The following is a 15101-nucleotide window of genomic DNA, read 5'->3' as shown; positions in this document are numbered from 1 at the left end:
GAGAAGTATTACAGTTTTAGATTGGTTGTGTCTGAACATTGAAAGACATTTGTCATGGTTCATGTTATTGCTTCCAGAAGTCACTAATCCAGAAGTCAGTATGTCAATCAATATCAACACATTTGTCAAAAAACTACTGTAGCAAGACATTATTATAGTTAGTGTACAAACAGATAGAGTTACAGACCATTACATCACAGGACCTGGAAAGCAGGGGTTTGTAGGAGGGCCTGAGCAAGGTGCTGCAGACTCACCGATGTACAACTCACATTTCAAAAAGCATTTTTCTACGGCTGGCCATGCTTTCCACCTGGCTACCCCTACCCCGGTCAACAGCCCCCCCACAGCAACTTGCCCAAGCCTCCCCATGTCTCCTTCACCCAAATCCGAATAGCTGATGTTCTGAAAGAGCTGCAAAATCTGGACCCATACAAATCAGCCGGGCTAGACAATCTGGACCCTCTCTTTCTGAAATTATCCGCCGAAATTGTTGAAACCCCTATTACTAGCCTGTTTAACCTCTCTTTCGTATTGTCTGAGATCCCCAAAGATCGGTCATCCCCCTCTTCAAAGAGGGAGACACTCTAGACCCAAACTGCTACAGACCTATATCTATCCTGCACTGCCTTTCTAAGGTCTTTGTAAGCCAAGTTAACCTGTTTGGGATAGGGGGCAGTATTTTCACGGCCGGATAAAAAAACGTACCTGATTAAATCTGGTTACTACTCCTTCCCAGAAACTAGAATATGCATATAATTAGTCGATTTGGATAGAAAACACTCTAAAGTCTCTAAAACTGTTTGAATGGTGTCTGTGAGTATAACAGAACTCATATGGCAGGCCAAAACCTGAGAAGATTCCATACAGGAAGTGCCCTGTCTGACAATTTGTTTTCCTTCTGTTGCATCTCTATCGAAAATACAGCATCTGTGCTGTAACGTGACATTTTCTAAGGCTTCCATTGGCTCTCAGAAGGCGCCAGAAAGTGGAATGAGGTGTCTGCAGTCTCTGGGCGAAGAACAGCAGGAGATTTTGTTACTGGTCAGCCTGAGAACAGTGACACTGGAGATGCGCGTCCACGAGACTACTCCATTTTTTTCTTTCAGCCTTTGAATTAATACAACGTTGCCCGGTTGGAAAATTAGCGCTATTTTACGAGAAAAATAGCATAAAAATTTATTTTAAACAGCGTTTGACATGCTTCGAAGTACGTTAATGGAATATTTTGAATTTTTTTGTCACGAAATGCGCTCGTGCGCCACCCTTCGGATTGTGACCTGAACGCACAACTCGAACTGACTCGACCTTTTCCTCTCCCAAGCCCATTGGGGAGTTGCAGTGATGAGACAAGATCGTAATTGGATATCATGAAATTGGGGAGAAAAAGGGGGTAAAATAAAAATAAAAAATGTTTAGAAACATTTCTATTCCTATTTACAATAAAAAGTGACTCCAAAATGACACAATACATTATTTACAATTCATTTCTATTGGGCACAAAATAATGTGAAACACAACCGGAAAAAAACAGCAAATGCATCCAACAAATGTATAGAGTCACAAGCAATGTAGTCATTGCGTGCTATGAATATGAAACCAAAAACCTAACTTTTTACTACTTTAATACACATATAAGTGAATTTGTCCCAATAGTTATGGAGCTCACTGTATGTCTAAAATCAGTACTGACAAAGTATCAGGAATTTAGATAAGACCCAGATGCAGACTGTCGAAGTAACAATGTTTATTATATCAACAGTGGCAGGTGAAATAGTCATATGTTTGAAAAATTGAAGTTTTTGTATTTTTGAGGAATTTGTAATTCGCGCCACGCCTATCATTGGATATTGGAGCAGGTGTTCCGCTAGCGGAACGTCTAGATGTAAGAGGTTTTAATAAACACCCTTGAAACCGAGCTAATCATACTCTGTCCGTGTCTGATCTGTGTAAACGTCTTGACCAAACTCCCTGGTCTGCCACAAGTGGTGGAGAATGCGGGCAATCTGAAACGTGGCATGATCAGGGTTGACGTTTACGCAGCATCAGCATGGACGAGTTGATAGCTCGGTTCGTCCGGGCCCAACAAGCACAACAGGAGGTTCAGGAACGAATGCTGGAGGAACAGCGATTACAAAACATCCGCCTCATTGAGGAAATCAGGAAGCTGCAAGGAGGAGCATCTCCTGAATCACATCCCAACCAGTTTTTACTCAAACTAACGGAAGACGATGACGTCGAAACATACCTCTGTATGTTTGAATGGACAGCTCTACGGGAAGGATGGCCAAGGCCGAAGTGGGCCAGTCTGTTGGCCCCGTTCCTCTCAGGGAATGCCCAAAAGGCTTACTGGGACCTGAACGACGAACAGACGGCTAATTACGATGGACTCAAACGGGAGATACTCAGTCGCTACGGGTACAGCCTGGCCCATCAGGCTCAACAGTTCCACGACTGGAGGTTCGTAGCCGAAGCATCCCCCGAGCACAGATGAGCGACCTACTGCGCGTTACCAGGACATGGCTCCTAACCAACGTATCCACCCTCTCCACCCTCGACAAAGTGGTCCTGGATCGCTTCTTACGGGCGCTACCCTACGACATGAAGAGGGCAGCGAGTCTATGCGCGCCCCAGTCCTTGGAGGGCCTCCTGGAAGCAGTGGAGATGCATCATAACACACAGGCCCTGCTGAGTGGGATACGGGACGAATCGGTGACCCGTCCGAGGGGACGGAAGGACAGCCCCACCGTGGTGTACCCCGAACCGACAGTCGGCAAGGCCAAAGGACCGCAAACCCATGGAGAAATAGCTGGGGTAGGGCCCATCCTTCCCCTCCTTGATTACGAGGAGGGGGTCCAACTGAGAGGACAATTCGGGACAGCCAAGTGGGAGGACCCAAACTTGAAAGCCGCCGCAGCACAAGTGATAGCGGTGGATGGACAGCTACTTCCAGGGGTGAGTGACTGGCGATATCCCCATTTCTAAAATAAAGAATAACCTTTTGTATCAGGTGTCACGCCAGCAGGGGGAACTTCGAGAGGTATTGTTGTTGCCCCGACGGTATGTGGGAACCGTTCTTCAGCTGGCCCACATCCACCTGTTGGTGTCGCACCTGGGAATGGAGAAGACAGTTCAACAGTTCCACTGGCCCGGGATGAGGAGGGCCGTGGAAGACTACTGTTGCAGCTGCCCGGAGTGTCAACTCACGGCCCCAAAAGCCCACTTCTGAAGCCCATTGGTCCCCCTACCAATCATCGGGGTGCTCTTTGAACGCATCGCCATGGACATAGTGAGACCCCTGGTAAAAACAGCACGAGGACACCGGTACATCCTGGTGATGGTAGATTATGCCAGCCGGTATCCTGAGGCCATTCCACTACGAGCGGCGGTATCCAAGGGTATCGCCCAGGAGCTGTTCCACCTCTTTAGCCGGGTGGGCATCCCAAACGAGATCTTGACAGACCAAGGTACGGAGTTTATGTCCTGCCTCATGAAAGAGTTGTGTGCCCTCCTGCAGATCAAGCAGATCCCGACCTCCATGTTTCACCCGCAGACGGATGGGCTCGCCGAGCGCTTTAATAAAACGCTCAAACAGATACTACGGAAGGTCATCGAGCAGGACGGGAAGAACTGGGACCAGCTACTAACCCACCTAATGTTCTCAATCCGATTTGGTCCTGCCCTACATACCTACACGTACGCTACGGTCACAAGACGCGGGCCTCCTAATTGTCCCTAGAATTTCTAAGCAAACAGCTGGAGGCAGGGCTTTCTCCTATAGAGCTCCATTTTTATGGAATAGTCTGCCTACCCATGTGAGAGACGCAGACTCAGTCTCAACCTTTAAGTCTTTACTGAAGACACATCTCTTCAGTAGGTCCTATGATTAAGTGTAGTCTGGCCCAGGGGTGTGAAGGTGAACGGAAAGGCTGGAGCAACGAACCGCCCTTGCTGTCTCTGCCTGGCCGGTTTCCCCTCTTTCCACTGGGATTCTCTGCCTCTACCCCTATTACGGGGGCTGAGTCACTGGCTTACTGGTGTTCTTCCATGCCGTCCCTGGGAGGGGTGCGTCACTTGAGTGGGTTGAGTCACTGACGTGGTCTTCCTGTCTGGGTTGGTGCCCCCCTTGGGCTGTGCCGTGGCGGAGATCTTTGTGGGCTATACTCGGCCTTGTCCCGGGATGGTATGTTGGTGGTTGGAGATATCCCTCCAGTGGTGTGGAGGCTGTGCATTGGCAAAGTGGGTGGGGTTATATCCTACCTGTTTGGCCCTGTCCGGGGGTTTCATCGGATGGGGCCACAGTGTCTCCTGACCCCTCCTGTCTCAGCCTTCAGTATTTATGCTGCAGTAGTTTATGTGTCGGGGGGCTAGGGTCAGTCACATCTGGAGTATTTCTCTTGTCTCCCTACTATTATTCTGACATTTCACATTCTTAAAACAAAGTGGTGATCCTAACTGACCAAAGACAGGCAATTTTTACTACCGGATTAAATATCAGGAATTGTGAAAAACTGAGTTTAAATGTATTTGACTAAGGTGTATGTAAACTTCCGACTTCAACTGCACACACACACACACACACACACACACACACACACACACACACACACACACACACACACACACACACACACACACACACACACACACACACACACACACACACACACACACAACTCTTAAAATGTAAAGGTAATTCCTGATAATGCCCTAAAATGGAACATTGCCTTTAAATGTCAATTGGGCTACAATGCGGAACTTCGGCAATACGGATTGAATCCAGCCCTTTAATCAAATTATTGTATCAATTTAAGCAAAAATAGTAAAATATGTGATGAACTAACTGATTGGATGGTCTTGTGGTCGATGAAAGAGACTATCATATCCTCTTGAAGGGAGTGGTTACAACTATGACATCATCAAATTCTGTGCTCTGCCACAGATTTGTTTACGTAGAGTTCTATGTAGTAATGTTTGATTGGTCAACATTATATTGTGATCATCATTATGGTAATAGACTATAGGTACAAAAGCACCACAGAGTCAAGATCACATTTGTATCACATTGTGACCAGAGAAAAAGGATTCACATGTGAAACATCACCATCTGCATGGTTGAGGAGAGGTAAGCTATGCTGAACTGAACATAACATTTTACTTAACCATCTTTTGAAATGGCAAAACACTTGTGGTATTTGTGAAAATATTTCCAATGAATAAGCAACAGTAAAGTACATTTTAATAAATTTTATTAAATGACAAAAATACAGCATTTGAATTTGTTTAATTAAATCATCCACCATAATTTCCAACTAATATTCTGTAATTGATGTTTTCATCTATAGTAATAATGTGACAATAATGTATCTTTTATATTTCAGATAAGATTCTTTCAACCACGACCATGGAACCAGGAATCAGTCTCAGCAAGGCTGATATTGTTGAGAATATACTTCTATGTTTTGAATCAGTGAATGGGTCTTGCAAAATGTCAAACTTTCCTCCAACAATACGAGTATTACTTTATCTCTTACTTGGCTCAATGTCTGTTCTCACAGTGTGTGGCAACCTTCTTGTAATCATCCCCATCATTCACTTCAAACAGCTCCACACCCCAACCAACTACCTCATCCTCTCTCTGGCTGTGTCAGACCTCCTCTTGGGGGTTTTAGTGATGCCTCCCAGAATGGTATATTCAGCGGAAAGCTGCTGGTATTTTGGAGATTTACTCTGTAAAATATACACCAGCACTGATATCATGTTGAGCAATATATCCATTCTTAATTTGTGTTTTATTTCTTTTGACCGGTATTATGCAGTGTGTCGCCCTCTCCTTTATAGAACTAAAATAACTGTTCACTTTGTTCTGATTATGATGCTGGTCATTTGGACTGGTTCTGCTATAGTAGTGTTTGGTATAGTATTTCTGGAGCTCAGTACTTGGGGCGTGGAGGATTTTTACTATAAAAATGTTGCCTGTGAGGGACAATGTATTTTGTTTCAAAACAAAGCATCGAGTACTGTGTCTTTGGTGCTCTCATTCTACATCCCAGGAGTAGGGATGCTTAGCATCTACCTAAAGATTTTCCAAATAGCACAGAGACAGGCACGCTCAATTCAGCTTACAACCAATCAGAACTCTGTAGGCAAATCACAGAGGAAGGCCACCAAAACACTTGCTATCATTATGGGGGTATTTCTATCATTCTGGACACCCTTTTTTGTCATCAACTGCATTGATCCTTTTATTAGTTACTCTACACCACCCGTTTTGTTTGAAACACTTATATGGATTGGCTATTTGAATTCAACTATTAATCCCATGGTGTATGCATTCTTTTACAGTTGGTTCAGGAGAGCGTTTAGAATTATCATTTCTGGTCAAATATTTCAACCTGACTCTTCAGAAATACAATTGTTTTCAGAATAAATATGTTTAGTTGTTTTGGCTCTGTACTCCAGCACTTTGGATTTGAAATGTGATTTAATTTGAGGATATTTTGATCTATATCGGGTGAATTGTTTAGAAATTGCAGCCCTTTTTTTACATAGTCCCCCCCATTTTAGTAAACCAAAAGTTTTGGGACGAATTCACTTATGTGTGTTTTAAAGTAGTAAAAAGTTAGGTTTTTGGTCCCATATTCATTGCACGCAACAATGACTTCATCCAGCTTGTGACTCTATAAATTAAATAAATAGAAATTAATGGTAAATAATGTATTGCGTAATTTTGGTGTCACTTTTACTTGAAATTATGAGTGAGAAAGTTACAGACGCACAAATATCATACACCCAGCACATGCTAACCTCCCGTTATTGTAATGGTGCAAAGTTAGCTTGCCTTGTGTGTATGATATTTGTGCGTCTAACTTTCTCACTCATCATTATTCACGATTCATTCAGGTTTATCCGTAATCATGATAGCATCCTGTTAAAGGAATTCTTGCTTGAAAGTAATGATTAAATAATTCTACCCTGAATTTAGGGATATGGTCTATAAAGCCTGTAGAATGAGTAACTAAAGGGTTAAGCATAAGTCTCAAGAGATTGACTAGGATGGGAGAGGAATGGGGGTCTGTGTGTTTAAGTAAACACCAAGAACTGTTAAACTGTGGTTTACCTGACCTAGCTTGAACTCTCAAGGTTTCCCTAATCTCAGAGTACTAAAAATGTCGGCAGGATAAGGATTTACGGTTTTGAGAATTCTGGGGAAGAAGACAATTAACTCTTGATGTTAGTGTGTAATGTGTGTGCGTAAATGAGGAGCCTGGTATAAAATGATGTCTCTGTACAATGAACGGAAGAGCGCTCTGGTGAATAAACAGTCGTGACTATTGTAAACTGGGAATTCTGTCTGTTTTTTTTAAACCAGAACTTTACGAACTCTGAGTTGCAGACGGAGTATTTTAATTGAAGTTAACATTGAGAACATAATTCTCATAACACATCCACATTAATGTAGAAGTGATTAGAAACGGGCCTCCCGAGCGGAACAGCGGTCTAAGGCACTGCATCACAGTGCTTGAGGCGTCACTGCAGACCCGGGTTCGATCCCAGGCTGTGAAAAAGGGGGTAAAATATAACAACAAAATAAGTGTTTAGAAACATATTCTATTATTATTTAAAATAAAACATGACTTCAAAATGACACAATACATTAAGTACCATTCATATCTATTGGGCACAAAATAATCTGAAACACAACCGAAAACAAACAGCAAATACATCCAACAAATGTGTAGAGTCACAGGCTGGATGTAGTCATGGCGTGCTATGAATATGAGACAAAAAAATGAACTTTTTATTACTTTAATACACATAAGTGAATTTGTCCCAATACTTTTGCAGCTCACTGTATGTCTAAAATCAGTACTGACAAAGAAGTGTGACATGTGCCTTTGTTCTGTCCTTTATTAAACCATATCAGACACAGGTGTGTAGGTTTAAAAAACAAGTACAATCCATTTGGCCCCAAAACATGAAATCAACCAATAGTAGGAGTTAGCCTCTCCTCTCACTTATATTATACATACATACACACACAAACAGAACATACACACACACACACACACACACACACACACACACACACACACACACACACACACACACACACACACACACACACACACACACACACACACACACACACACACACACACACACACACACACACACACACACACAAAGTATATTTTTATAGGATCTCTATGGATGTAGTGTCCTTTCAGTTTTGTATTAATTGTTTTGTAACTCCAGCTGAATAAATTATGTTGTCTAAATGACATGGTGAAAACATGTTTGCACTTAGGTGATATTATTGAAATAAAGATTTTTTGTCTGTATTTTTTGAAGATCCTACTTTATACTTCACATGATACTGTATATCCCTTAATTTTCCTCCATCTCATAACAACTGACCAACAGTATGCACACAATATACAGTACCAGTCAAAAGTTTGGACACACCTATTCATTCAAGGGTTTTTCTTTATTTTTACTATTTTCTACATTGTAGAAAAGGGAAGACATCACAACTAAGAAATAACACATATGGAATCCTATAGTAACCAAAAAAGTGTTAAACAAATCAAAATATATTTTATATTTGAAATTCTTCAAAGTAGCCACCCTTTGCCTGATGTGCCTATATTTTGATTTGGAACACATTTTTGGTTACTAAATTATTGCTGATGTGTTATTTCATAGTTTTGATATCTTTACTGTTATTCTACAATGTAGAAAATAGTAAAAATAAAGAAAAACCCTGGAATGTGTAGGTGTGTCCAAACTTTTGACTGGTACTATACATATTAATCTGGAACTGTGAAACTGGCACATAATGTAGGTTGTAATGTGATAACAAATAAGTCATATGCTATATACATTGATTCTTTCCTTTTATGTTTACTTGGCCCTGTGTTTTCCATCTGTATCTGAAATGCAAACAAGATATGGTACATTTAGCCTCTGAAGCCCAGGCTTCTCAGGAAGGATGGCAACGTGAAATGGTACATTCAAATGCATTTTAAATACTCCCGGCATGTACAAGGCCTTTACTGTATCTATTTGTTTTCCCACTTTCCATTTTTTTACTTCTTCAGTAGAGCACCTGTCAGTTTTGTAGAGAAAAATATTATCAAGATGGATAACTCATTCCACTATGATTTCATACAGTATGAGTTTTATTGTATTTTTATTTAAAAAAATTCAACATACATTTTTATTCAAGAGCACATAACGAACAAGTACAGAACTCTGCAGTCTGTTCGTAAGATCGTAATGAGGTTCAAATACCAATATGAAGGCTGATATACCCCTTACAGAAAACCGCATGAATTTCACGTGAACACCTGAAGTGTTTCAAAATCAAATGTTTGGTCCCGCTTTAAATTACGTTCAGGTTAGAAAGCCTTCAAAAGCACTACATAAATGAGCTACAAAGCATCTATAACCATATGTCATGCTTTTTAAAGGGTTCGTAACTGTGTGACATAAACACCAATGTCAAATGTGACATAACCCACTATGCCGAATATGATATAAACATGTGCTTTATAAAGGGTGACATGTTGGGCTGAAGGATGGCACGCGCTCTAAAGTAAAGTCATGACGTTACACGTTACTAATCTCGTTACCACCCTACAGTAACCTGTGTATGATGAGAGGACCTTCATAAATCAGTAGAACGTCAATAACCTATTCGTTGACACTTCATGTAGTGACCTGTAACACTTCATTTGAAGTGAGACACATTTGATAATTCATAACACATCCATAAACACTCTACATCACATGACGCTGCACTTACTTTAAAGTCAGACCCCTTTGGTATTTTATAACACATACATAAATGCCTTATATCATATGACTCTGTACTTACTATAAAGTCAGACACCTTTGGTCATTCATTACACATAAAGGCTTAATGATGTAAAAACAAATGTATTAACACTCAGGGAATTATAACTAATAACTAACACGTCCTTTTATTTTAACATTCTTAAAACAATACAAATACATTCAGTTTAAAAAAGTCCAGCAATGCAATTACATTGAACATTACACAGGGATGTTATCAGTGTAGCTTGTTTCTGAGCTGGCGGACGAATGGTTCTTAACTCTCTGCCTGCTGGAGGTACTACATGTTGATTCCAACCTTAAAGTAACAACAAACAAAATTAGCAGGTCTGTTAGGAAATGCCTTTGTCACACCATCTGGATAAGGGCATTTCTGTAAAGGGGAGATTGGAAACTCCATTTGATTCGTACAATTGTATTCCTCTGTCGGTGTATCTTGGGGGATTTTAATTTAGCTGAGCCTACTAGCTACAAACATTTTGTTAGCTAGCTTACGTAGCAAGCAACTGCTGTGAAGTCACTGAAATTATTTGAAATAACAATTGAGGTACAGCAGCTATGTAATTTAACTCAACACTTAACTGCTACAAACACATTAAATGACAATAAATACATTTGAACTTACTCGTTTTAAACTGTCCAGTGTCACCACAGGTGGGCATTTGATTTGCGAACTCATCACGTGCACTTGTTGTGCTACAAAAACACTGGTAACCAGTGCAAGGGCATGCCCTATGAAATAAAGGGCACCTAGACTCAAAAATCTAAGTTTCTTAGATTTTTCACAGACCTCAAAAGTCCTCCCCCTGATGTGGTTTAAGCATTGCTGTGAACACAATTTAATATGATTTATAAAGCCTTTATTAAGCGGTGCTTACGCCGCCCTTTATAAAACACGTTTGTCATATTTGACATAGTGGGTTATATCACATTTGACATTGGTGGTTATGTCACACAGTTATGCCACATTTATGAACCCTTTATAGAGCATGACATACGGTTATAGCTGAAAGAGAGAGAGAGACACACACACAGAGAGCATGGGCTCCTGAGTTCTCCTGAAAAAATATAGAATTAGAGTTGGATAAATGGAGATAAACTTGAATTTTTTCGCCAGGACTTATACAGGATACTAACATCAAAATCTTCAATCCAAATCACAATTCCATACCTAACACCTTGAATTTGGACATAATTGCCCGAATTGACTATTTCTACCAAGGACTAACAAGAAAAAAACTTCTAACAAACCAAAACCTGCAGAAGACACGCAGCGGAATCTGGAAATACCATCCGCAACCACACTGAGTGAGTAAAGTTCAGTCTGAACCTACTTCTGAACGCTAAAAGTAAAAGACAATAATCTCTAGGGAATTTTGTTATATAAAGCTTAATAAATAATGCTACAAAGTACCAAGCTGCTAGGAAAGAAACTGACCAACAACCTCAATTTTCAAATGGATCTTCGCAACCAGCTAACCGCAATCCCGGGTGACTACTCCTGGCTAGCGTTTCCATCCCGAAGCAAGCACCAATTAGCCTGAAGCTAGCTCGGCCAGGGCTCCTGTGCTACCACCGAAGCCCACTCCTGGGCTACAATATCCGGACCCCTTTTACTGCCGGTACGGGGCACGGAACCCCGCTGTCTGAATCGCCGTGTCCCCAGTCAGCCCAACCAATCACTGGACCCATATGTTCACTTGGCTACGCATGCCTCTCTCTAATATCAATATGCCTCGTCCATTACTGTCCTGGTTAGTGATTACTGTCTTATTTCACTGTAGAGCCTCTAGCCCTGCTCAATATGCCTTAACCAACCATGTTGTTCCACCTCCTACATATGCGATGACATCACCTGGTTTAAACGTCTCAAGAGACTATATCTCTCTCATCATTACTCACTGCCTAGGTTTACCTCCAATGTACTCACATCCTACCTTACCTTTGTCTGTACACTATGCCTTGAATCTATGCTATCGTGCCCAGAAACCTGCTCCTTTTACTCTCTGTTCCAAACATGCTAGATGGCCAGTTCGTATAGCCTTTAGCCGTACCCTTATCCTCTGTTCCTCTGGTGATGTGGAGGTTATTCCAGGTCCTGCAGTGCCTAGCTCCACTCCCACTCCCCGGGTGCTCTCATTTGTTGACTTCTGTAACCGTAAAAGCCTTGGTTTCATGCATGTTAACATTAGAAGCCTACTCCCTAAGTTTGTTTTACTCACTGCTTTAGCACACTCGTCTTAGCCGTGTCTGAATCCTGGCTTAGGAAAACCACCAAAAACCCTGAAATCTCCATCGCTAACTATAACATTTTCCGCCAAGATAGAACTGCCAAAGGGGGCGGTGTTGCAATCTACTGCAACGATAGCCTGCAGAGTTCTGTATTACTATCCAAGTCTGTACCCAAACAATTCGAGCTTCTACTTCTAAAAATTCACCTTTCCAGAAACAAGTCTCTCACTGTTGCCGCTTGCTATAGACCTCCCTCTGCCCCCAGCTGTGCCCTCAATACCATATGTGAACTGATTGCCCCCCATCTATCTTCTGAGCTCATGCTACTAGGTGACCTAAACTGGGACATGCTTAACACCCCGGCCATCCTACAATCTAAGCTTGATGCACTCAATCTCACACAAATTATCAATGAACCTACCAGGTACAACCCCAAATCCGTAAACACGGGCACCCTCATAGATGTCATCCTAACTAACTCGCCCTCCAAATACACTTCTGCTGTTTTCAATCAAGATCTCAGCGATCACTGCCTCATTGCCTGCATCCGTAATGGGTCTGCGACCAAACGACCACCCCTCATCACTGTCAAACGCTCCCTAAAACACTTTTGCGAGCAGGCCTTTCTAATCAACCTGGCCGGGGTATCCTGGAATGACATTGACCTCATCCCGTCAGTAGATGATGCCTGGCTATTATTTAAAAGTGCCTTCCTCACCATCTTAAATAAGCATGCCCCACTCAAAAAATGTAGAACTAGGAATAGATATAGTCCTTGGTTCACTCCAGACCTGTCTGCCCTTGACCAGCACAAAAACATCCTGTGGCGTTCTGCATTAGCATCGAATAGCCCCCGTGATATGCAACTTTCAGGGAAGTTAGAAACAAAATTACACAGGCAGTTAGAAAAGCTAAGGCTAGCTTTTTCAAACAGAAATTTGCATCCTGTTGTACTAACTCAAAAACGTTCTGGGACACTGCAAAGTCCATGGAGAATAAGAGCACCTCCTCCCAGCTGCCCACTGCTCTGAGGCTAGGAAACACTGTTACCACCGATAAATCCACTATAATTGAAAATTTCAATAAGCATTTCTCAACGGCTGGCCATGCTTTCCACCTGGCTACCCCTACCCCGGTCAACTGCTCGGCACCCTCCACAGCAACCCGCCGAAGCCCCCACCATTTCTCCTTTACCCAAATCCAGATAGCTGATGTTCTGAAAGAGCTGCAAAATCTGGACCCATACAAATCAGCCGGGCTAGACAATCTGGACCCTCTCTTTCTAAAATGATCTGCCGAAATTGTTGCAACCCCTATTACCAGCCTGTTCACCCTCTCTTTCGTATCGTCTGAGATTCCCAAAGATTGGAAAGCTGCCGCGGTCATCCCCCTCTTCAAAGGGGGAGACACTCTAGACCCAAACTGCTACAGACCTATATCTATCCTACCCTGTCTTTCTAAGGTCTTCGAAAGCCAAGTTAACAAACAGATTACCGACCATTTCGAATCCCACCGTACCTTCTCAGCTATGCAATCTGGTTTCAGAGCTGGTAATGGGTGCACCTCAGCCACGCTCAAGGTCCTAAACGACATCATAACCTCCATTGATAAGAGACATTACTGTGCAGCCGTATTCGTTGACCTGGCCAAGGCTTTCGACTCTGTCAATCACCACATTCTTATTGGCAGACTCGACAGCCTTGGTTTCTCAAAAGATTGCCTCGCCTGGTTTACCAACTACTTGTCAGATAGAGTTCAGTGTGTCAAATCAGAGGGCCTGTTGTCCGGACCTCTGGCAGTCTCTATGGGTGTGCCACAGGGTTCAATTCTCGGGCCGACTCTCTTCTCTGTATACATCAATGATGTTGCTCTTGCTGCTGGTGATTCTCTGATCCACCTCTATGCAGACGACACCATTCTGTATACTTCTGGCCCCTCTTTGGACACTGTGTTAACCTGTTGGGGCTAGGGGGCAGTATTTGCACGGCCGGATAAAAAACGTACCCGATTTAATCTGGTTACTACTCCTGCCCAGAAACTAGAATATGCATATAATTAGTAGATTTGGATAGAAAACACTCTAAAGTTTCTGAAACTGTTTGAATGGTGTCTGTGAGTATAACAGAACTCATATGGCAGGCCAAAACCTGAGAAGATTCCATACAGGAAGTGCCCTGTCTGACAATTTGTTGTCCTTCTGTTGCATCTCTATCAAAAATACAGCATCTGTGCTGTAAAGTGACACTTTCTAAGGCTCCCATTGGCACTCTAAAGCCACCAGAAAGTGGAATGGGGTGTCTGCTGTCTCTGGGCAAAGTACAACAGCTCTGTTTGTGAGTGGTCAGCCTGGGGACAGTGACACTGAGATGCGCGTTCATGAGAATTCTCAATTTTTTTCTTTCAGCCTTTGAATGAATTCAATGTTGCCCGATTGGAATATTATCGCTATTTTACGAGAAAAATAGCATAAAAATTGATTTTAAACAGAGTTTGACATTCTTCTAAGTAATCGCTGAGATCTTGGTTGAAAACAGCAGAGGTGTATTTGGAGGGCAAGTTGGTTAGGATGATATCTATGAGGGTGCCCATATTTATGGATTTGGGGTTGTACCTGGTGGGTTCATTGACAATTTGTGTGAGATTGAGGGCATCAAGCTTAGATTGTAGGATGGCCGGGGTGTTAAGCATGTCCCAGTTTAGGTCACCTAGCAGCACTAGCACTAGCAATCAGTTCACATATGGTTTCCAGGGCACAGCTGGGGGCAGAGGGTGGTCTATAGCAAGCGGCAATGGTGAGAGACCTGTTTCTGGAAAGGTGGATTTTTAAAAGTAGAAGCTCGAATTGTTTGGGTACAGACCTGGATAGTAAGACAGAACTATGCAGGCTATCTCTGCAGTAGATTGAAACACTGCCCCCTTTGGCAGTTCTATCTTGTCGGAAAATGTTGTAGTTAGGGATGGAAATTTCAGGGTTTTCGGTGGTCTTCCTGAGCCAGGATTCAGACACGGCT

At 42.4% G+C, this 15101-nt stretch overlaps 1 protein-coding gene across 1 annotated transcript; it reads left to right on the top strand.

Annotated features, from left to right (window-relative positions):
* The first annotated feature begins 5388 nt into the window (after positions 1–5388).
* On the top strand, positions 5389–6675 carry LOC106607616 (trace amine-associated receptor 1-like). Its single transcript, XM_014204758.2, has one exon. The coding sequence runs from the start codon at positions 5402–5404 to the stop codon at positions 6425–6427; it is 1026 nt and encodes a 341-aa protein (XP_014060233.2). The 5' UTR covers positions 5389–5401; the 3' UTR covers positions 6428–6675.
* Positions 6676–15101: the final 8426 nt, after the last annotated feature.

This window comes from Salmo salar, chromosome ssa06 (assembly GCF_905237065.1).
Source record: "Salmo salar chromosome ssa06, Ssal_v3.1, whole genome shotgun sequence".
Taxonomy (NCBI): Eukaryota; Metazoa; Chordata; class Actinopteri; order Salmoniformes; family Salmonidae; genus Salmo; species Salmo salar.
The sequence above is the reverse complement of the archived record's forward strand: the minus strand, read 5'-3'. Positions and strand labels throughout refer to the sequence as shown.